General features: G+C 37.3%; 1 protein-coding gene across 1 annotated transcript; it reads right to left on the bottom strand.

Annotated features, from left to right (window-relative positions):
* Positions 1 to 1,282: 1,282 nt before the first annotated feature.
* On the bottom strand, positions 1,283 to 7,183 carry LOC140239432 (cAMP-responsive element-binding protein-like 2). Its single transcript, XM_072319271.1, has 3 exons — positions 7,037 to 7,183; positions 6,160 to 6,387; positions 1,283 to 3,849 (listed from the first exon to the last, which is right to left on the bottom strand). Exons 1-3 carry the CDS (start codon positions 7,100 to 7,102, stop codon positions 3,649 to 3,651), a joined length of 495 nt encoding a protein of 164 aa, XP_072175372.1. The 5' UTR covers positions 7,103 to 7,183; the 3' UTR covers positions 1,283 to 3,648.
* Between the last annotated feature and the right edge of the window lie 17,406 nt (positions 7,184 to 24,589).

Genomic DNA, 24,589 nt, shown 5'->3' with positions numbered 1-24,589 from the left:
ATTTTCTTGCAGAAGACAAAGTTAATATAGAAAATCTTTTGCGTAGCATAATATCAGATATATTGAATTCCTGGGTGCTGGTATAAACTGGGGAAGGATAGTGTTTCAGGGTTTTTCTTCCCCCTTCATTTTGACGTACACGGACAAAGACTACCCTCTCCCAATTTTCTCCGTTATCAGGACAATAACCATAATCTCCATGATATATCTAGGGTTGCAAATTGGACGAGAAATTAAAGAAGACTGCAGTGCAAGACATTTGTATATGAATTTGGAACAGTGCACTCCCGTTATACCGATCACGGATATGCTGAAATTCCGTAACAAAGAAGTAAAAAATCAGGTCCCAAAATAATAATCTACAACCGTAAATATCTTGGTTCGATACTTCATTGTTTGGTTATGACAACATTTCGATGTAACGAAAGAAAATCGCCAGTCTCGACGATTTCGTCATAACGGGAGTGCACTGTACATGGTCTGTTTCTCAAACATTGCAGGAATCCCAAAATGTATGTACAGTAGGCCTACATATTGCATTATACACATGTAGTCCTGAAATGGACGATATGATTCAATTTGCCTGCATGGTGATTCTCATGTTAAACAGCTGGCCAAATTAGCGTAATGATTGCACATTACACTGACAGTATACTCGTGACAGTGAATTCGTTATGAAGATGTTAACAATGCACTCCAGTTATAATGAACACGGTTATAACAAAATTTCGGTTACAACCAAGTAAAATTAGGGCCGCAACGTTATCCACTCTATGTATTTTCATTGTTTATTTGTTCGGTTATAACAAAATTTTGATATCATGAAACAAAACTGTGGGTCCCGAGAACTTCCTATAACGGGAGTCCACTGTACCATCAACAATACTGTATTTGCTTTTGAATAATCTGTACGGGGTATCAAATACCAGGTTTCAAATGACCCTTTGGAACTTCTGGCTCCTTCCAATTTCTGACTGATTTTATTGTATCTATTTCGTCAAATTCTTATATTGTACACAATGCATGTATTACTCTTTTTATTACTACACACACACACACACACACACACACACACACACACAAAACAATGAATAAATCAAACAAAGAAATTAGAATAACAGAGTGTGTCACAAGTTGAATATTATAATTTCAAAGTTTTGTATGTATGAACAATTTCCTACATACAGTTGTATCATCACTCGATCACAATATGGAGCTAAGTAGACAGAGAAACAATGACAACATTCTTACAAATCCATGGTGCTGTTTTAATAATGTCATATTTGTATCTTTGTCTTTTTTTTACAGTGTAATAGAAAATACACTGTATACAGTCAAACCTCTCCTATCCGGCCTCCCTTTATCTGGATCTCTCTATTATCCGGGTGCGATCTTGCTGTGATTTTTTTTTTCTTCAATTCAATTATTATTGAGGAAAGAAGGATTTCGAACTCAAAACAAAATTCCTACAAAAACTCACATGAATTACACATTACATATTATTCCCAACATAATCAGCATACATTCACATCAAATTTTCATTGAAATAACATGCATTCTAGAAAAAAAAATAACATCAGTGCATTGCTACAATTGGGTAGGTAGCTGCGTGTACCAAACATTGAGTCTTCCATATCTGGCCAAATCCCTTATCCGGCTGAGTGCCGGTCCCAACGAGAGGTCGGACTGTATTGTGTTTTCTTCAAGGAAGACATGTGCTGACATAATGATTTGTATAACTCACACTGAGCTCATTTTCTGGGTTATGAGACAAGAAAAGTTGAAATCCATCAAAGTTTCAATTAATCATAGCTTTAAGTCTTGATGGCTGAGTGCCGGTCCCAACGAGAGGTCGGACTGTATTGTGTTTTCTAACAAGGAAGACATGTGCTGACATGATGATTTGTATAACCCACACTGAGCTCATTTTCTGGGTTATATGAGACCAGAAAAGTTGAAATCCATCAAAGTTTCAATTAGTTGCTCATTTTCTGGGTTATGAGTTTCAATCAGTTGCTCATTTTCTGGGTTATGAGACCAGAAAAGTTGAAATCCATCAAAGTTTCAATTAATCATAGCTTCAAGTCTTGATGGCGCTGCTACATTCTCTTACCATAGCTACAAGTGTTGCTCTGTATGTGAGGACAACATTGACATATTGCACATGAGACCCCAAGTGGGATATGACAAGGAATTTTGGTGTTGAAGTTATCATTGCAAACAGAACCAGGGAGGATGATTATGCTGGTATAGCAGATATGGAAGCCAGAGCTTGATCAAAATTTTATCCTCGACATTACAATCTTCTTGTTTCAGTTTACAGTTTAAGTTTAGAGGATTTAGCAATGGAATAAAACATATACTCACATATATAATTTATTACATAAAGAGACAGCTCAGAGAGAGCCAAAAGATATCATTAGACTAACGAAACAGTTGCATAATTTTCTGCTCCCCCTTTGTCTTCTCGAAAACCAAACAACTTGACAACAAAGAAGAGACAAAATTGTACATGCTCATACACACACATACAAATACAGCATACATAGATACACATATAAAGGACCCTATTGTACAAAATATCCAATACATTGTATATATACAAATGTACAGAGAGACTATCACTCGTATAGTACATGATACCCATTTCCAATATGTACATGCACACACAAAAAGTCATGTATACTGTCCCGTTGGACATGACATCTCCAACTGCGCTTTCTCGATTGTCATCTTCAGACATGCCTCCGTAGACAGCATACATACGTACTTCAGAATAAGAACACTTTGGATGATATATACGCAAGTCTCACATAAGCTGACATGCACAGGACTGAAGAAAGTCTATTGACTCATGCAGAAGTCAACAAAGTAAAAACATAAGAGAGGAGTAATATCCTAAACTTTTTCACTGCGTCACTTTAAACTCAATATGGTGGTTCACATGACAACTTCAATGAGGTACCATATTTCTATAATCTGCAACATTTTTATTGTTGTTGTTGTTGTTTTTTGTAATGAGGTTTTGTTGAATCAGCGTTGAAGTGACACTGCACTAGCTCTTTATATATATCATGACTGGTGTCTATAACAATTTCAGCCATTCTTGTGGTCTCTTCCTTTCAAGCATGTTTTTGTTGTCTCTGCTTTCTGCCATTATCAGTTGCTAAAAGTGAGTCCATTGTGTTCTTGAAGAGGAGAGAAATAATTTGGTTTAAAATGACTCATGAGAACACACATACATGGTGTGAAATGTAGATTTATATAATTGTCATACTACAGGATTCTTAGTGAAGACAGGCTGGAAATATCATTACTCTGTATTTCGTTTTATACACACAGCATGAAATGTGCATTAGCCAGAAATGTGTTCTGCTTTTTGTACGCATCTTGACTGTCACGAACTACAGCATAGAACGATGACGCTTTTCCTGAGGTATAGACATGTCTCCAACCAAGTCCTCTTCATGAAAACTGTCATTCAGCTCCTCTCTCTTCTGCACAGCATAATCGCCAAGTGCTGAAAGATATGCAGAATGTGCAAGCATCAAGAGTTTTGCGCTTGCGGATGACCTCTGTCCGCTCACTGTATCGATTGAAATCTTCCTGACAGTTTTAAAACTAAATGTTGTCTTTTGTTGATGACCGTCAGTCAAACTCATCATCGCTACTGGAGTCTCCACCGGCCATAGCTGGCAGCTGAGAAGTCTTGTCAGATGAGCAACCAGGCACATTGTCCTCCTCCTCCTCCTCTTCCTCCTCCTCCTCTTTGGCTGCATCCTCCTGGAGTGTACTCCTGATCTCCGTTGGCTGCTCCCCGTCGTCCATCATCTGACAGAAGTTCTTGTACTGTCGGAACAAAAGCAATGTAACACCATGTTTACAATAAAAATATATCAATGACAATATCAACTAGAAATGTCGCTTTGGCGACTGGTATGCCTCCGCCATAATGCATGATTTTCCCAATAGGTCTAGATAGTACATGTGGACAATGTGTAATTACATTTTCACAAAATTGGCAAAATATTGAAATGACAAGTTTGTCACAAATGTGTTGAATGTTCACCTTCCTTGACCTAGGTTTAATTGGATGAACAGGAGAGCATGTATCTAGGGATTTAAGGACTTTAACTCGACTTTGACCCATTCATACATTTAGGCATTGAGTAATTTTCAAGGTACAGGTGTGGAGAAAAAGTGCAATTTCTGAATTGAATAGTAAATTGTTATCATTTTCATCTGGCCCTTGACCCTAAAATTCATAAGATAATCACTTTCAGGTAGAACATGCATAATATGTACTAAGTTTCAAGATAACTTGAGCCACTTCCGAGATATGGAGGAAAAAGTTAGTTCAGCACTTTCACTTGATCTTTGACCTTTTGACCTTTGAGGCAAAAAAAGAAGACAAAAAAACTTTCCAGAGAATTTCTATTAGGTTACACATGTATGCATACACCAAGTGTAAAAAAAAATAACCCTGCTGGCATTGCATGATAGGAGGGAAATAGTAAAATTTTGAAGTGTTGCACTTGACCTTTGACCCCTGACCTTTGACTCCATGAACCCTACATTCTCTAGATAATCACTTCCAGTCAGTATATGTATATGCTATGTTCCATGAAGATACCTTGAACAATTTTCCAAGGTATTGAGAAAAAAAACAGTTTTAATATTTTTACTTGACCTTTTGACCTTTGACCTCATGACCCAAACTTTCACCAGAGAATCTTAATTGGGTAATACATGTATACACTAAGTTTCAAGAAAATATCTTCAGGCATTCAATAGATATGGTGGAAATAGTGAAATTTTATGTATTTGACCCTGACCTTTTGACCTTTGACCTTTGACCTCATGACCCAAACTTTTACCAGAGAATCTTAATTGGGTAATACATGTATACACTAAGTTTCAAGAAAATATCTTCAGGCATTCAATAGATATGGTGGAAATAGTGAAATTTTATGTATTTGACCTTGACCTTTTGACCTTTGACCTTGAGCATGTGCACCCAAAAGTTGATAGGCACAACTTCACCCCCTAATACACATACATGCCAAGTTTCATTAGGATACCTCAACGAGTTTTGATAGTTACCTTGTCCACAAAATTCATTACAGACGGACGGAAGGACGGACGGACGGACGGAAGGACGGACGGACGGACGGACGGAAGGACGGACGGACGGACGGACGGACGGACGGACAACCCGAAAACATAATGCCTCCGGCACCACTTCGTGGCGGAGGCATAAAAATATCACAGTTACACACACGCAAAAAAAGCAGAATAACTGCTGCAGCAGAATCCTTTGAATTATCACAACCACAGCTCCCATAGCTGACTTAGTAGTCTATGGCCATACACTTGCTCTTGACAAAATTACATCAGACTTGTTGATTACTTTGGAAATCAACACAAAATTTTTAAATGTCATTCTCCTATAAAACATTCTCTTATTTCATTCTTTATAATGTTCAACAGATAACTGAATTTCCCCTTTTCTTCATTAAAGTGCAGTCCTACTTGAGATGCGTAAAAAGACTAGTTAGAAGGCATGATACAGTACATGTTGTTGGGTTTGTCAACAACTGTAGCTTCTGGTAAGAGCACACTTATTATACTTGGAAGAGGTATGTAGGTAGCTGTACAACTTATTTTCCCACAATGATGTTGTATAGCACAGAATCAAGTTCTTCATCATGGCAGTGGTATGTACCATGTTGACTTTGGTATTGCATGTTTTAGGGTTTGCCCAAGCACAATGTATAGAAACATGAAAAGTCACCCTAAGTGTGATATGATCTGTCGAGTATATTGCAAAAGCAAACACGATTCATGTATTTAATCATTTCAAGTGGGCTATGGGCAATGAGATTTATATTAAAAAATCTTACCAGTAATGACAGCTAATTTTCAGGAACAAAAGATTCCATTCCAAAGTATGAGGCACAAACATTTTGCCAAAAGATTGTATTTTGGTGGTCAGAAAAAGAAAAAAATATTGTTATGCCATTTACAACGATTTTATATCAAGATAAAAATAGATATATCAGGATATTAACAGTTCAATGTATATATAACGTTGGTGTAACAACGTCTTTTCCGTGTCAGAAGCCATTACTAGTCATTGCAGCATAGAGATCTATTTACCTGTTCCAGCTTTTCGCGCAGCCGCAAGATTTGCTTTTCCTTAGCTGCCACTGTTTCTTCCAGGAGTTGGTACTTCTGCTTCTTACGCGCCCGACACTCCCTTGCACTCTGTCTGCTCCTCTCCAGCTTGGCATTCCTGTCAACCCTAGAGGGCCTCCTTCCTCGCTTGCCACCCGCTGACTGAATCCGCCGCAGACGCCCGCTGCTCCTCCCAGGCTGGTCAACTCCCTAAAAAAGAAAAATGTCACATTACAATGTATATCAATATGCAGGAAGGCTTTTCTTACTCTCTTGTTTAGCTGGGCTGGGGTAGGCCAACATCAACAAAGCAAATATCATGCATTTAGTGTGGGCTACAATGTACACTGTACTACTATTACAAAACTTAGTGCAGTGTTAGAATAGATTTTCTCACACCATGCCATCCCAAAAGATCCATGCACATGCGTATACTAACACAGCCCTGTCGCTGTTGCACGGCGTCTGGTCGGGCACCGGGCTCACCGGCCAACCTAGCCCCGGAGGCGTGATTCTTTTAGACGGCACAGATTGGGGAAACTAAAAATCTATCGGGGACCCTATCCCTAAACCTAACCCTAATCCTAATCCTAACGCGCCCCGGAGACCCGCCGCTCTACACGTTGGGGCTGGTTGCAGTTACGGCCAACCATGCATGAAATACACACAGACCAACGTACACAGTGTACAACGCAACAGTGCAAACTAAACAGTCACAAACACACAAACACAGGAGTCATATGATTACACTTGTACTACGCTACATCATTAGTTGCAATATGTGGGACCATGCTTTACGGATTTGACGTTGAAGACTTCTACGAAACGCGTCGACGAACAAGCAGAAGGTGAAACTTACTTCCTCTTGGTTTTTCTTCGAAGCGTCGCCACCCCCGTCGTCTAACGAATATTCTGGTTTAGTCATAATGACTTACTTTGCTGAAATACAACGGAGGAAACTTGAGTCGGTATGAAAGGAGATTAGTTTCCGGTCAATGTTTGTAAACATTCCGTGACGCATACATCCGATCAATACACCGATACCGCCGGAACAAGTTATCGATAGTTTTAATGAATCGGTACGCGTGACTCGATCATGCATGCAGAACTTTGGCGGGCAAGGAAGACTTATGTTTGGGGAGCCCGGCTTGCGTAAGGGTCAGGTTGTATTGAACAACCCATGTCTCCTATGAAGTTTGATATGTACGCATTGTATGATGTGTATCGGTATGACATTTGTAATGAACGCAAGTTTCTTATCTGTTTTATGCAGTGACAATACGCACGGTATACAAATAGATGGAAGATTAATTCGGTCTCTGATTTAAGACATTTCTAAGTTAATGCCCCCAGTTGTGGAATGTCCTTTCATGTATTTCGAGTTTCATCATGTCCGGGCGTGTCGTCCTATGTGTGAGTCCGGTTATTATAGTTTGTGGGTTTATGCTATTACGTTAATCAGTTATGTTTTGTGCTGGATTTAGGGGCGTAGGGAGATAGCATGGAGGAAAATGTAGGTGGTAATAATAAGCACACCTTTGTGCAAGGGAGGCGTGGTTTTATGGACTTGGATTTTTTTTTTTTTTTTTTTTTTTAATTTGTGCGAGTGTATAAGGTTTAGGTTTAGTGTATACGACACACGGGTAGTGGGGACATTATGCACATCGGTGAGTAGGGTGATGATTAGTTTTGGGTTGTGGTTATTGTTTTTAAGCTGTAGGGATAATGCTGGCATGTGATGAAGGGCATTATAAATAAGTTTTGAGAGGATTTTTTTTTTCTCTTCTTTCTTTTTTTTTTTCTTGTTGGTAAGAATTTAAAATATGAATGGAGGGGTTTTTTTTAACGTAATGTAGTGCGGGGGAGGAGGAGAGGCTGCTGGAGGGTACTGAGCTTCATTGGTGTCAGTACGTGGATTGTAGGGTTATATTTCTTTTTATTGGGGAGCCAGGTGGGAATTGGTTAGATAGGGTAGGTTTTGCTGGGTAGGTATAAGGGTTAGGGACGAGTGCGGTTTTTTTTTCTCTTCTTCGTTTGTGGGGTTTTTATCACTCTTTGGTTACCAGGGGGCATTTCGTGGTGGATGGTGAAATGCACATCAAATTCTCCCGTCAGTAATCTGAGATTCACTTTTTTGTGTGTATATGGCGCATAATAGAGAGGGGAAAAGTAGTTATGTTTCTTTAAATGTAAAGGGATTAAGAGAAAAGGGTAAAAGGCAGAGAATTTTTGCTTGGTGTAAGGAGAAAGGGGCAGATTTTGTATTTTTACAAGAAACATATAGTACAAGAGATGTAGAAGATAAATGGACATCGGAATGGAACGGTCAATGTGTTTATAGTCATGGAACCTCCCATAGTAAAGGAGTTTTGATTTTGGTTAATTCGTTAGTAAAATTGGAAATGAAAAAGGTGGTAAGTGATGTAGAAGGTAGATATATATTGATGTATTGTAATTTGAAAGGGTTAAGATTGATTTTATGTAATGTGTATTTTCCTGTTAGGGGAAAAGAAAAAGAGCAAATACAAATGATAAAGAAGTTAGAGGGACAATTGAGGGAAATGAATAGAGAGGGTGTATCTGTTATAATGGGAGGGGATTTTAATATGATCCGTAATGAAGAGTGTGATTATGTTGGTAGAAATAAGTCAATTTGTCAGAGTAGGTTTAATTTGGAAATGGATAATTTTATGGAAGTATGGAATTTAGTAGATATTTGGAGGAAGAGAAATCCAACAAAAAAGCAATTTACATATAGACAGAAAGTACCATTTATGCAAAGTCGATTGGATTATTGGTTAATTTCAGAAGATTTAGTAGACTTTGTGGTTAAATGTGAAATTATGTCTTCAATTGCTCCGGACCATTCTGCAATAGGGTTAGGGTTTTTGGATATCCGGGAAAATCAAATAAGAAATAGAAGTTCTTACTGGAAATTTAATAACAGTTTATGTAATGATATGGTTTATGTTCAGCAAATGAAGGAAGAAATTTTGAAATTAAAGAGAGATTTACAGGAAGAGATTCAGGATAAAAGAGTACTTTGGGATTTTTTGAAATGGAAAATTCGTCAATTTACACAAACGTACTCTAAGAAAATGTCTAAAAATAGAAAGGAAAGTAGAGAAAAATTGGAAAGAGAGGTAGCAGAGTTGGAGGATAGTTTGATTTCTCAGCCAAATCAAGAAGTATGTAAGAGACTTGAAGAAAAAAAAGGGAATTACAGGTTAGTTATGATTATGATAAGGAAGGAGTTAAGATTCGCTCCCGCGCCTCTTGGTATGAAGGAGGAGAAAGAGATGTGAGATATTTTACGCAATTAATGGAGTCAAATAGAAGAAAAACTAATATACAAAAATTGATTAATGAAAAGGGGGATATCATTTATGATGAAACTGGTATAATTAATGAAATTAAGGATTTTTATAGTAGATTGTATGCTAAATCAGATGTAGTTTTGAATTCAGATCATGTGTTTTTTTCTGAGGACTTGCCCAGGTTATCTGAGGAGTCCAAAGATTATTGTGAAGGGTTAATAGTAGAAAGGGAGTGTATACAAGTGTTGGAAAAAATGAAACTGAATAAATCACCAGGGAATGATGGGCTAACGGTTGAATTTTATAGAATATTTTGGCCGGTTATCGGACAATTAGTAGTAGAAGCTTTAAATGAAGCGTATCATAATGGGGAATTATCGGCTTCCCAAAGACAAGCAATGATTATTTTAATTGCAAAAGAAGGTAAAGATGTTTTGCAGATTAAGAATTATAGACCTATTTCTTTATTAAATGTGGATTATAAAATTCTTTCTAAAGTTTTAACAATGAGAATTACAGAGGTTTTAGAGGAAATTATAATGGAAGATCAATTGGGATTTTTGAAAGGTAGATATATAGGGGAAGCAATACGTATTATTGATGACATGATTTTCCATACTTCCCACTTTAAGTTACCAGGCTATTTGGTTGCAATTGATTTCGAAAAAGCCTTTGATTCCGTTGCTCACAGTTTTTTACAACAGGCCTTGTTATATTTTGGTTTTGGACCTGTATTCCGAAAATGGATTTCTACTCTTTATAATAATGCTCTTAGCTGTGTTTTTAACGGGGGTAAGTCGACAGGGTATTTTAAGATAGAAAAGGGGGTTCGACAAGGGGATCCACTGTCACCCTATCTGTTTATTTTATGTATAGAAGTGTTAGCGCATTCGATAAGAAAAGACAAGGAGATTTCAGGGTTATGTTTTGGAGGGAATGAAGTTAGACAAGTGCTTTATGCGGATGATATTACATTTTTGGTACAAGATCTTGAGTCAATCAAGAGGATCGAATTTATTTTTGATTGTTTTCAACGGGTCTCTGGACTTAAACTTAATAAAGATAAGATAAAAGTGTTGGAATTGGGAAGTAGTAAAGATAGTGCTTATGATTTTTCTTTTGGACAAAAAGTGACGGAGTTAAAGATTTTAGGGGTATATTTTACTTTGGATCCAGAGGTGAAAGAAAAATTGAATTATAAAGAAATACTTAGTAAAATAAAGAAATTATTAATATGGTGGAAGCAACGAGATTTGACATTAGTTGGTAAAATTCAGTTATTGAAGACTTTTATTTATTCTAAATTGATATATGTGGGGTCTTTAACTCCTTTGCCAGAATGGGTATATAAAGAACTGGATTTGGTTGTTTGGGAATTTATTTGGCAAGGGAAACCAAAAATTAAAAAAACTGTGTTGGTATTAGATTATGAACGCGGGGGAGTAAAATTTATGCATTTTTCATCATTAATCGACGCTCAAAGAGTAATGTGGGTTAAAAGGTTATTTTATGGTAAACAAGAAATGAAATGGAAACAATATTTTCAGTTTGTTACTAAACATATTGGAGGTAAATTTATATTTTGTTGTAACTATTTTATTTATCTTTTGAATTTGTCTATACCGGAATTTTACAGGGATCTGTTGAAAACATGGGTGAAAACAAGGGATTTCAGAGGTAATTATAATCAAATAAGGAAGGAAGTTTTGTTTAATAATAAAATGATTCGTATTGAGGGAAAATGCAGTTTTGATGAAAAATTGTTTGCAACTGATTGACAAATTGCCCTACAATTGTTTTTGAAAAAATGTTTTAGATTGGAACATATAATGGATAGGAATGGTAAATTATTTTCGGTTGAATATTTTTATAATAAAGGATTTAATTATTTGAATATTTTGAGTATTCAAAAGATATATGATGCGCTTCCGGTTGGTTGGAAAAGGAATACAGAGAACACAGAGATAGAGAAGAATACAAATGTAGATGAAATGACTTTTATAAGAAACGGGAAGGAAATTCCTCTGGAAAAGATTACCTCTAAGGACATTTATGTTGAATTAGTGAAGAAAGTAAGTGATGATTCTTCGGTGATAGAAAAAATGAGAAATTTATATTTTTGTGATTTTTCTAATAGAGATATAAAATGTATTTTTAGTAGGATAAGAAGTAGCACTTTGAGTTCTGCTTTGAGGGATTTCCAATATAGATTATTGCATGGAATAGTATACACAAATCATCAATTATTTCAGTTTAAGTTCGTAAATGATAATTTATGTTCTTTTTGTCATAATGAGGAAGAGACGTATAATCATATATTTTATACATGTGATTTTGCTAGGAAAGTTTGGGGAAAATGTAGTACTTTCTTTGAATATGTGGATCTGCAACAGTTGAGTTGGGAAGAGATCTTTTTTGGTATAGAGCTACCAGATAAAGGAAAAGCTCAGTTAGTTAACCATGTTATAATTTTGGTGAAGAAATTGCTTTTTTTAGGAAGGGAAAATAAGACACCCCCAACGGAATATTTCATTAAAAGGTCTATAGAGCAGGATAGGTTAGAAGAAGAAAAATTAGCAGTTATACGTAATACGTTGTCAATACATTTACGAAAGTGGGAAAACTGGAAAAAGAATTGAGAATTTGCTTTACGTTTTAACAGAGTATGGTCTGCCGCACATCCACCACGAAAGGCCTTTTCCACGCACTCGTATTAAGTGTTATAATCTAAGTCAGGACACTCAGGTTTCAGTTGCTTTTGAGGTTTAGTTGTGATGGGGGTTCTGGAAGGGGGAGGGGGGATGGGGTGGGTAAGTAAGAGGGAGAATGGACGGGGGTATTGAGTAGGGGGGTGGCTAGGGGGGTTGTTTTTGTTTTGTTTTTTTAACAAAAAACTTCAATCAATGGATATTGATAATGTAGGTTGGATTGTATGAAAGCTGAAAAGAAATATTTTTGGGGTATTTGATTCAGTTAATAGAAATTACTATGTAATGAAAGAAAAACATTGTTAAGAGATTGATAGAATTAGTAATGTAAAATTAGAAAAGAAGAGATGTTTATATGGATTGTATATATTGATTGTGAAAAAAAATGTACCAGAGTGTATCAAAACATGTTAAACCGATGTAAAGTTTTGGTATCAGTGTTGCATCCAAGGTTGAAAAGGACTATAAAATTGGTCCGGAGATTTTTGTATCAATTTATTTGTATATTATGTTTCCATTGATGAAGAATAAAATATTCTTTAAAACAAAAAGAACTCCGGATGATTTCAGACTTGGTCTTTGACATTTAAAGAACTATTCTTTTTTCAAAATGTATAACAAATCGGCGCTAGTGTACTTTCGCACCTGTTTGTCAAATGACCTCCAAACATGCACACACTCACCCTAGTTATTCAGTAACCTAAATACTTGCATCTGAGTGAGATTCAAGTCCAATAGAATTTCACTATTTTTGTCACTTATCTACTTCTCGGAATAATCTCAATCGCAGCTACTCGCTCGGCGATAACTGCGTTGCACAGGAGCACTACCGAGCAGACAGCGCAGCACGATGTACAAAACACACGTACAGCAGCAAGCACCGCGATTTATCTGAAAGTAGCTATCTCACAGTGACCACGGCAAGTTCTTCTATGGTGTCTTTAAAAAGAAAATACTTTTTCCACCTTTCTCTTGGCTTAGTTCAAATGAGTCGCGGTATAGCGATTAGGATTGCGGTTGGTCATATCGTGTGTGTGTGTTTGTGTGTGTGCTTTGTGTTATATACAAAATTCTTGATTTATGTTAATTTACCGTGATGTTGAATCAGGGTAAATCAAGAATTTTGTATTTGATATTGACAATGTAGAATTTATGTTGCTATAAATTAGTATAATTATTAGTGTTATTTTGCAAAGAAATAATTTGTATATTGTTTCTATGAAAAAGAAAGAAAAATAAAAGATTAACAAAGACAAAAAAGTGTGTGTGTGTGTATGTATGTTAATTGGTGTGAATGAAAGAAGATTTTGAAAATGTGGTGATAAGACAAGGGTGAAGAATATAAGGGAAAGGCTATTAGAAATGGGGGAAAGGAAATAAAAGAGAAGATACACTGTATTCAAAGAGTTAAACCAAAAAAAAAAATGAAACAAAAGGTTTACAAAATAGAGTGTTCAATAAAAGATGGAAGCTTCCATCTTTTATTGAACACTCTATTTTGAGAAGAAAGAAGAGAAACTTGCATCATAAAGGAAAGCAAGGGAGAGATGGATAAGTTTGAAAAGAAAAGAGGAAAGCAATTACTATACAGAAATACAAATTGAATACAACAAAAAAGATGAATCAATCCTGGATGAAAGCAAAGATGAATATGAAGGCAAGAAAGAATTATACTGATTGAAGAGGAAATAAAGGGAAAAAAGAATCATAAGAACGACATGTAAGGAAAAGATTGGAGAGGATAGAAAAGAAAGACCCTTGTAATTGGAGGGAAAATTAAGCCATGAAGGAAACAAAAAATAGGCAGAAAGTAGATCTATACAGTTAAAAAGAAATTGAAAAAGATAGAGAAGAGAGAAATAAAAAAGAAATGATTGCTAGGATTGAAGGGGAATATTAAAATTCTACCTGAAAATAAAAGAAGAAAAGAAAGAGAAAGATACAAGTGGCAGCATACACTCGCGCACACACTCAACCGCTGCCATATTAATTAAAGCTACAACCGCTAACGGAAAACTTGGCCGAGGACAAGGAAAAAAAATAGCTTTTCAACGACACCATAGAAAAAGCCGCTGTGTTGCTACATTCAGACCAATTCGTAACTGTGCTTGTGCACAGAGTAGCAATTCCAGCGATAGCGATCAATATTTTGCAACGATTTTCCGACACTTGTAAACGTTAAAAGTGTAAAAACTTGATTTATATTCGACTTTGGAGACTCAGATGGAAGTAATCTAGGTTACTGAATAACCAGGGTGAGTTTGTGCTTGTTTGGAGGTCGTTTGACAAACAGGTGCGAAAGTACACTAGCGCCAACAAATCATAACGAGACATGAAAACTCGTCACATTGAGGACGAGTTAGGTGATACGCTTGTGGTCATCAGATGGCGGTCATCTGTGATCGACAAGAAACGAATGTGATATAGGCACCTTGAAGTTATATTGAGCGTGCATGCGAAACTGTTTCTGTAACCACTCGGCCACGGGTCATCCACGGAAATGGTAAGACAAAAAACAACAACAATGTATAGATATAACAGGGGGAAAGTCAATGCCCACTCAACACAAAAAAGAGGGATATGGCGTGTGTGTGTGTGTCTGTGTGTGTGTATAGGTGCGTTTATATACGAACGTGATTTTTACATAGACGAATATGTAATACAAAATTGAAGAAAAAAAAAAACAGTAAAATAGCTAAGTATATTGTTTCGTGATCTTGTGAGGTTCGAACCCGCAACCTTACGTCTCTGAGACGTCGCCTTTAACCACTCGGCCATACGTCTCGACGAGAAAATATGGGGAACGTTATGGACTTGAAAGACAGTTGTTCAATATATAACACATTCATCGTACGTTGTCAGTTTGCTATTGACATGACGATCTATCGTACGAATATGAGGCAGATATTAGTACCTGTATGAAATTATTATAGGCATGGTTATCAAATTCCCCTAAAATTTCCTTATAATTGCCTTATTTTTACACACAGTTATGCTATCCCTTTAAACTCGTCACAGTTTAATTAGAATCATTAACATCATACATCAGTACCATATTCAGTTCCATAGCTGATCACGTTTGCTAATTAATTAAGATTATTTGTCTAGAATGTGTCATATGGCCAACCTGTATACACACGTATATACACACACAATGCTAAATGCATGTATCAAACATCTGTAACACAACTTTGAACTAACCGTAGGAATTATCGCTGCACTTATCATCCATACTTTTTATCACTATCTGAAACTCCACAAAAACCACTAATTGACAAATAATCATCAATACAGAAGACTGACTTAAAGGAACAATGCAAATACCTTTTTTACAATGTATAGCTTGTTACATGTGTAAATCAGCACAAAGTAACCACGACTACATTGTGTTACTGAATTGGTATGAACAAATTTCATTTTGTTACAATATACTATATCAGTTTAAAAAGCCCAGCCTCCAAAATTTTGCAGCAGTCGAAGTAATGCAGTCTCCAACGCAAAACAAAGGTATACTGTGTGAGTGTGTGCGTATAGGTGTGTTTACATGCAAATGTGATTTCTACATGGACGAAAAGCCCAGCCTGCAAAATTTTGCAGCAGTCGAAGTAATGCAGTCTCCAACGCAAAACAAAGGTATACTGTGTGAGTGTGTGCGTATAGGTGTGTTTACATGCAAATGTGATTTCTACATGGACGAAGGTGTAGTACTCCATTGAAGAAAAAAAAAGTAAAAAAAATAATAATTATTTTCTTTCGTGCTCTTGTGAGGATCGAACCCGTACGTGTGCAACCTCACGTTTCTGAGACGACGCCTCTAACCACTCGGCCATATGTCTCGACGAGAAAATTAGAGGAACGTAAACTTATGTACGTGAAAGACGAATCAGGAATCATTTCGTCCGCATTCCATTCTCATTTTCAGTTTTAAATTGCAAAATTGTCAACCTCATGAGGAGATTTCAAAGAATAAAATGCATGATTACTGCAGCTTATTGTCACAGCTACAACATACTTAAGTTTCAGAGGAAATGAAGCAAAATCAGCTGAGATAAAGGTGCTTAAACGTTGTCAAGTCAATGCATGGTTTCTAAAAAAATCACCTCCCATAGACATAACACGTAAACTTGTCCGATTTTGCGTCTTTACATTTAAACACAATTTAAAGCATGATGACGTCATCAAGTTTCAAATCTATGACATGGACTTGAAAGGTAAATGTTCAAAGTACAACATATCTGAATTTGGGATAATATTGAGCTTAAACAACAGAGATACGAGCAAATGAATGTCAGAAACAGTACCTTAAAAAAATCAATTCCACTTTTTTGATTTCAGATGATGATATGATGACGTCATAATGTATTCATGGAGATATTGATACTTGAAACGTTATTTCCAATTCATATGTTTTTGTAATATGCAATAAAAACATAGGGTAACCAGACGTTTTAAAGAGCTATGGCGAAATAAACAAAGACATGTTTTTCGCTATATTTGCACATAGACGCGCACACGAAATTTCAACTTTGACGCCAACGCATTCCTTTGTTATAGGTCAAAATTGATCGGAAATCAAAGGATATTATTGCTTAATGTATCAGGAATCCAAATCTGTCAAAAAATGTGCATTTTCATTTTGTCTACGCGCACTACGCGCGAAAATGTGCGGACGGACGCGAACGCGCGAAACGCTTAAAATTGTCTGAAACTTCGAGATTTCCCATTGGTAAGTTGTTTTGAGCCTTTTAAAAGTTTGACGCGCGCGTACGCGCCCGTAATAATGTCCTAGGTAATTAGCATTAGAATGTAAGATAGAGCGTGACCTGAACTTAATGTCCACCGAAAATGATACAGAAATGACCTTTAGTTATGAAGTTATGATCGATCATGTAACATGGTCCGAAAATCACAAAATGGCGCCTAGATGACGTCATAGATATGTTACTGTCATGAAAACCTTATTGTGGCTAGATTTTGTCATGAGACATGTTCCCTGAAAATGTCATGTTATTCCGTAATGTCATTCTTGAGATATTGATGACACAAAATTGTCCAGAAAGAAAGAAGAACGAGACATGAAAACTCGTCACATTGAGGACGAGTTAGGTGATACGCTTGTGGTCATCAGATGACGGTCATCTGTGATCGACAAAGAAAAGAATGTGATATAGGCACCTTGAAGTTATATTGAGCGTGCATGCGAAACCGTTTCTGTAACCACTCGGCCACGGGACATCCCCGGAAATGGTAAGACAAAAAAAAAAAACAACAATGTATAGATATAACAGGGGGAAAGTCAATGCCCACTCAACTAACGTGGCCTGGTGAACATCTATTGCATTGCTAGACGGAGAAGCGGCCCTGTAACGACTGAGGTCACTATGCCATTTCTGGCAACTTGGGAAAAATACGTCCCGCAGACATAAAACCTATAATCGGCTGGTTTTGATACCTTGCCTTTAATCACAATTTTCAGTGCAATGACGTCATCAAATTACAAAACAATAACATCGTCTTGAAAGACAATTGTTCAAAGTACAACACCTCAGTCGTCGTCATTACATACTATGATCGGTTTGACAAAGTCAACCTGCAAAATGTTGCTGCAGTCGAAGCAATGTGGTCTCCAACACACAAAAAAGAGGGATATGGCGTGTGTGTGTGTCTGTGTGTGTATATAGGTGCGTTTATATACGAACATGATTTCTACATGGACGAATATGTAATACAAAATTGAAGAAAAAAAAGTAAAATAAAAAAAAAATGTTTCGTGATCTTGTGGGGTTCGAACCCGCAATCTCACGTCTCTGAGACGGCGCCTTTAACCACTCGGCCATACGTCTCGACGAGAAAATATGGGGAACGTAAACTTATGTATGTGAAAGATACATGGGGAATCGTTTTGTCCACATTCCATTTTCATTTTCAGTTTTAAACTGCAAAATTGTCAATCTGATGAGGAGATTTCAAAGAATAAAATGCATGATTACTGCAGCTTATTGTCTCAGCTACAACATATTAAAGTTTCAGAGGAAATGAAGCAAAATCAGCTGAGATAAAGGTGCTTAAACGTTGTTAAGTCAATTGATGCTTTAAAAAAAAAATCACCTCCCATAGACAATACACGTAAACTTGTCCGATTTTGCGTCTTTACCTTTAATCACAATTTAAGGTATGATGACGTCATCAAATATCAAAAGCATGACATGGACTTAAAAGGCAAATGTTCAAAGTACAACATATCTGAATTTGGGATAATATTGAGCTTAAACAACAGAGATACGAGCAAATGAATGTCAGAAACAGTACCTTAAAAAAATTAATTCCACTTTTTTGATTTCAGATGACGATATGATGACGTCATATTGTAATTATGGAAATAATGGTACTTGAAACGTTATTTTCAATTCATATGCTTTTGTAATATGCAATAAAAACATAGGGTCACCTGACGTTTTAAAGAGCTATGGCGAAATAAACAAAGACATGTTTTTTCACTATGTTTGCATATAGATGCGCACGCGAAATTTCAACTTTGACGACAGTGCATTGCTTTGTTATTTGTCAAAATCGATCAGAAATCAATGGATATTGTTACTCAAAGTATCAGGAATCCAGATCAGTCAAAAAATGTGCATTTTCATGTTACTGACGCGCTGTGCGCGCGAAAATGCGCGGACGGACGCGCACGCGCAAATTTGTTTGAAACGCTTAAGATTGTCTGAAACTTCGAGATTTCCCATTGGAAAGTTGTTTTGAGCCTTTTAAATGTTTGACGCGCGCTTACGCGTCCTAGATGACGTCCTAGGTAATTAGCATCAGAGAAAGAAAGATAGAGCGTGACCTGAACTTTATGTCCACAAAAACTGATACAGAAAGGACCTTTAGTTATGAAGTTATGATCGATCATGTAACATGGTCCGAAAATCACAAAATGGCGCCTAGATGACGTCATAGATACGTTACTGTCATGAAAACCTTATTGTGGCTAGATATTGTCATGAGACATGTTGACTGAAAATGTCATGTTACTCCGTAATGTCATTCTTGAGATATTGACGACACAAAATAGGCCAGAAAGAAAGAAGAATAAGAAAAAAGACAGATTTTGACAATCACAATAGGTGATACGCTGATAGCGTATCACCTAATAAAAAGAAATAAAGAGAGATTTTGACAATCACAATAGGTGATACGCTGATAGCGTATCACCTAATGAACAAGGGTGATGACATGACAGATTTACCATAAGAATGCATGCAATGAATCGGCGCTCAAGGAAGCAGAACAAAGAGAGAAAGAGAGAGAGAGAGAGAGAGAGGGGGGGGGGGGGAGAAAGCCATGCATACAATGTAAGTATTCAATAATGGAATAACATTGCCCCATAAAGCCTCTATGTCATCATCCTTGTTCAGCGAGTTTAATTTGTTTTAGGTTTTTTCAGAATAGTGGTTTCTCTGCTCAAAGACCGCAATACATTCTACGAATGTATGCGTGGAGCTGATGTCAAAGTAGACCCTAAGCTACTTATGAAAATCGTCTGTAATCAAGATACACTCAGCACGAGCGCAATTCGTTTTCCTCTTCTAAGGCACAAAAGTAAATATTAATCTTTAATTTGTTTTCATTAAAAAAAAATTAATGAAAATTACACATTCCATCAACTTGATACTGGACATAAAATCTTATTTAAAGGGTAGCAATATTCAACCTGCTTTCTGAAAGCGGTTAGTCAAGTGCTCTTTCATTGTGCTAGAAAAGTGAATTTTGTGGAATTCCTTTTATATTTTATTTATATTGTTGTCCACACATGACGTCATAGCCTCTAGTAGTCTCCTCACCCAGTGGTTCCAACACCAAAACTTTAAGAATTCATAACTTTTGCATCGATTGTCTGATTTTCCTCAAACTTTCACTGATGTGTACTAGTGTTGCTGCTTTCACTCAATCCACATTGCTCTTTAGTCGGGGGCGCAAGGGATTTTTGGTTCAAATTTTTCCAAAAGCACCAAAATTTGGCACACATGTAGCCCAAACCATACTATTTCGATTTTTGATGGGCGCCAAAAAGGGCGCCCTCTTGGGCGGCCATATTGGCAAAATCCAATATGGCCGCCATATAGGTTTAAAGGTCACTTGCATTTGAAAACATAAAAGGGTTACAATCATTTAAAAAGTCAGGTTAAGACCTTTTCTGGGTCAAGGAATTCGAATCTGAAGTTGTTTTTATGGTCTGAAGTCAATTTTTCCTTATAAGGTCATCTTAAGGTCATTTAGGGGTCAAGCCATTGTATTCATAACAGTTTATTGAAAAAAATGGCTTGCCCATGCATAGACAATATTCCAGGAATGCCAGCCTTAGTGATAGAATTGCAGTTGTCGACGGCTGAAAAAAAAAGGCGAATTTCTTGTGAAGGGCGCCCTCCGGGGCGGCATATTTGCAAAATCCAATATGGCTGTCACCTACGTTTAAAGGCCAGTATTAGAAACCTTTAAAGTGTTACAATAATTTGAAAAGTGAGCTTTAGAGGTTTTATGGGTCAAGGAATTCGATTCTGAAGTTGTTTTTATGGTCTGATGTCAACTTTTCCTTATAAGGTCTCCCTAAAGGTTCTTATAAGGTCTCCCTAGATCATAGTTCATGTCACAATCATTCTATTAATTATTTTTACATTACAGGCGCTAAGAGGAAATGTCCTCACCGACTGGTCATATTTGCGGAATTCAATATATTTGCATTTCCTTTAATGACAGCCAAAAGAGCTAGTTAGAATTATGGGTAATGCCCTTTTAAAGAGTTTTCAAGATTTGATTATTGGATTATTATTTTCATCTTCATCTGCAAGGAATGCAATTAAAAACATACGTATATGAGAAATAGAATCTTATTGCTACCGAATATATTAATAGTTTAGCAATAGGGGGGGGGGGGGGGGGCTACTCTCTATATTACCAGCATCCTTGACGTTGCCACTAAAAAGAGAAGTGTTTTTATTTCTCTGTTGCAGTTCAGGGATCCTCAATCACAATAGATATTCATAATTCAGATTTAAATTCAATGGAATAATAATTATGAAGATCACTTCTAATCTGGATGAAAAAAGAAAAAATCTGTCGTGTTTAAGAGAGTTTTTAGTACATCAGGTTGGCATCAATTTGCTATTTTCGAACTTGTGTATCAAAGTTCGATTCTATAGGAATTTTTATGTGCCTCCACAGCTAAATATGCCGTTCAGAGAACATGACGGTCCTGGTGACGCCATGTAGGGAACAAGCATATTTCACAGGTGCCACAGTGACACCATTAACAGGGTACAGATTAGATATGCTATAATACAACTTTCATGACACCTTCTCGGGTCTATTAAGATTCTATCCAAAGTGCTTGGACGCAAATTGGTATGATATCACAAGACTTTATAAGTTGGTGTCTCGTTGGTCTGAACACTATAGCTTGCAACTCTACTCTCCGCAACATCTCTACGACGCACGTCTCCTGGAGACGAGCCCAATCTCCGGGATTCGCAGGAGAATCGAACTTTTTCGATTTTTGAAGAGACTATTTCCGTCTTCCAGCTTGTCTCCGAGACGTCTCTGCGAAGTCTCCATCACTGTGGCCATGTCGTGGGGACTAAATTTGTCTGCAACATCTTCGAGATGTCCCCGCATCTTGTGGAGACCCTAATAACATAGTGGCGACGAAAGGGAGAAGTCGCTGAGAAAAGACGTCTCTGATAAGTCCCTGCGACTGCAAAAGCCGTGCCAACATCCCCGTGACTTCCAAGCAAATAAGTTGTCCCTTTGTTTAAGGACGTCTTGGACGTCGCTATGGAAATTGCATCAGTTGTGACAGTGAAAATAATTTCTTCGAGACGCTGGCATTGCGACTATGTCTCCTCCCGTCAGATAGGCCCTCAATCCCCTCCCCCCCCCCCCCTCTTTAATTTTGCAGCAATATCAAACTACTGACCATGGCTCGTCTGACACCTGCTCTACATTGTGCATTTTCACCTTCATTCATTCATCCATTCATTCATTCATTCATTCATTCATTCATTCATTTCATTATTTTTTTTTTCATTTCCATGTTTTCAACCTCCCAATGCATGCCTTGAAACAGCTGTGGTGCAGAAGAATGAAATTTGGTACTGACTGAAGCATTGCGGAGGGTGACTGATAGTACTAGTAATTGTCATGTACCTGTGCCATCTTTCCTCCAACTCCACTCCCTGAAGTCAGGGATCACATCATGACCCATGCTGTCATGATTCCAGTAGAAACTCACTTGCAGCAGCACTCATCTTCGAAATGTTGATACAGCGCCGCTTGAGCAGATAGGGTAGTTTCTGATGATCTGCTCCCACGTTATGACGAGATGATGCCTACCCTCGTTGACGCCGGCTGCCCCATAAACCTTGTTGCTCATCAGTCCTTGCTGGACATGAGCACGATTATTAAAGTAGTTAATGTGTCAGTGAGCTCTGGTTTGCTGACCCATACTACTTAGGCATTTTGCATGCCACATCAAAGCAAGTCTGAAGTAATGTCGCACCCTGTCAGTGCCTGATGTTGGGCTCTGGAAGAGAGGTATGCTGTACAGGAAAAAGCTGGAAAGGCCTTTGTTTTTTCAATACTACGACCCACCTGTAACTCCCTCAGATCAAAGGGATTTAAAAAAGCACACTACCGAAAATGTGATGTTATGCTCATCCGTGCGATTGTATACTGTTTTCCGAAAATGCTTTCAGAAAACATTATGTCATCCTTTGTTAGGATATCTTTGCGGAGATCGCATCTAAGTTGTTGGAAAGCTGAAGGATTGTGAGATCACAATTCCTGTTGGATATTTCCGTCTCGAATCAGGTGATCAGGATGAATTGTCCGTCCCATTTATTCTTGGATATCTGTGCGCTGATAAATGAGGGCAGTTCTTTATTTTTCAATCTTAATTTTCAGCAAGCCGCTATGCTCTTTCAATCATAATTTGAGATTTGAGTGGTGCCATCACCATCTCTTGTCAGAGGACTGCACAGTGTTGCTGCACAAAAATTTTAAGATCATTTTTCTTCAGGATCAGTATCCCATACAACATCAATAGGTGTTTAGTTTCCCTAGTCATTTGCGCTTTCAGTAAAGAAACGGTTTCGTTTGATAAAAAGAGAATAAAAAAAGATAAGAACAAAACCTTCAGCTGAATTGTCTTCACCTACTCTGATAAGATACTGCCATTAAAGGACTTTAATGATCAAATTTAGTTTACTGCCCCTAGAAAACTGGTCTGACCTGAATTGAGGAACTCGATTCCCTGGAAGCTTCGGCCATTGCTTCCTTCACTGAAGAAGCAGACGCTGTCTTGCCAAAGGAGAGCAGACATACACCAATTTCAGCAGGAGGAGAATCATATCGCTTGCCAGCTGGAAAGTTATATAATTGACCATAAAAGGTGACGAGGTGGCTCAGTCGGTAGCATATGGCTTGCGGTCTAGGGACTTGTGTTCCGGCGCGGGTTCGAATCCCACTTATCTCAAGTCTAGCTAAGCAATGGTGTGTGTTGTCATACCGTCCCCTCTATTAGAGGCACAACACTTTGCACCTCATCACTTGGATATAAGTCCCTTAATTGTGTGAAAGAATCACCAACCCAGACACATGAAAAGATCCCGAATCGGCATTCCGTTATCGGAAAACTCAAGGTGCATAAACCGGTAAAGACCAGTGGTCCACCCCAAGTACACATACAACTGGCCAGCTTTACAAACAGACCATCTAGTTGCATATCCGTAACGGGCTATCCAGCTATCTCGTCAGAAAGAAAAATGAAGACAAAATAAGATTAGGTGTGTTTGCTACCCTCTTTGCCATTGCACCCTGATTCAGCATCTTGGAATAGGATGGCAGCCGTATTTAGGCATATATATATATATATATATATATATATATTGAAACAAAGAGAGGGAAAACTGACCAGAAACAAATGATAAATAGCGAAACTTTGAGCAAAGAAAATGAGAAAAGAAAACGAAACCGATGGAAACCCATTTTCTGTGCTCAAAGATTTCACTATATATATATATATATATATATATATATATATATATATATATAAGTACATATATTATATATATAATTTTTCATTTATTTGTCATAATCATTATTGATATGTAGGGGGATGGCACCGCTCTTGGCCCTAATTGATCATTGAAGAAGTATGGAAGAAATGACAAATGGGACAAAATAAGTGTACCAGTAAATTCCAGTTGAATGCTCACAGACGCCATTTCCAAAAATGCCCGAAATGCCTGATTTGACCCTTATTTGACCTTGAAAGTTACCTTGAGAGGTGATTAGTGACCTTGAATTGCAGAAGTGACATTTAGAATCACATTC

Source organism: Diadema setosum, chromosome 16, assembly GCF_964275005.1.
Source record: "Diadema setosum chromosome 16, eeDiaSeto1, whole genome shotgun sequence".
In the NCBI taxonomy this organism is placed as follows: domain Eukaryota; kingdom Metazoa; phylum Echinodermata; class Echinoidea; order Diadematoida; family Diadematidae; genus Diadema; species Diadema setosum.
The sequence above is the reverse complement of the archived record's forward strand: the minus strand, read 5'-3'. Positions and strand labels throughout refer to the sequence as shown.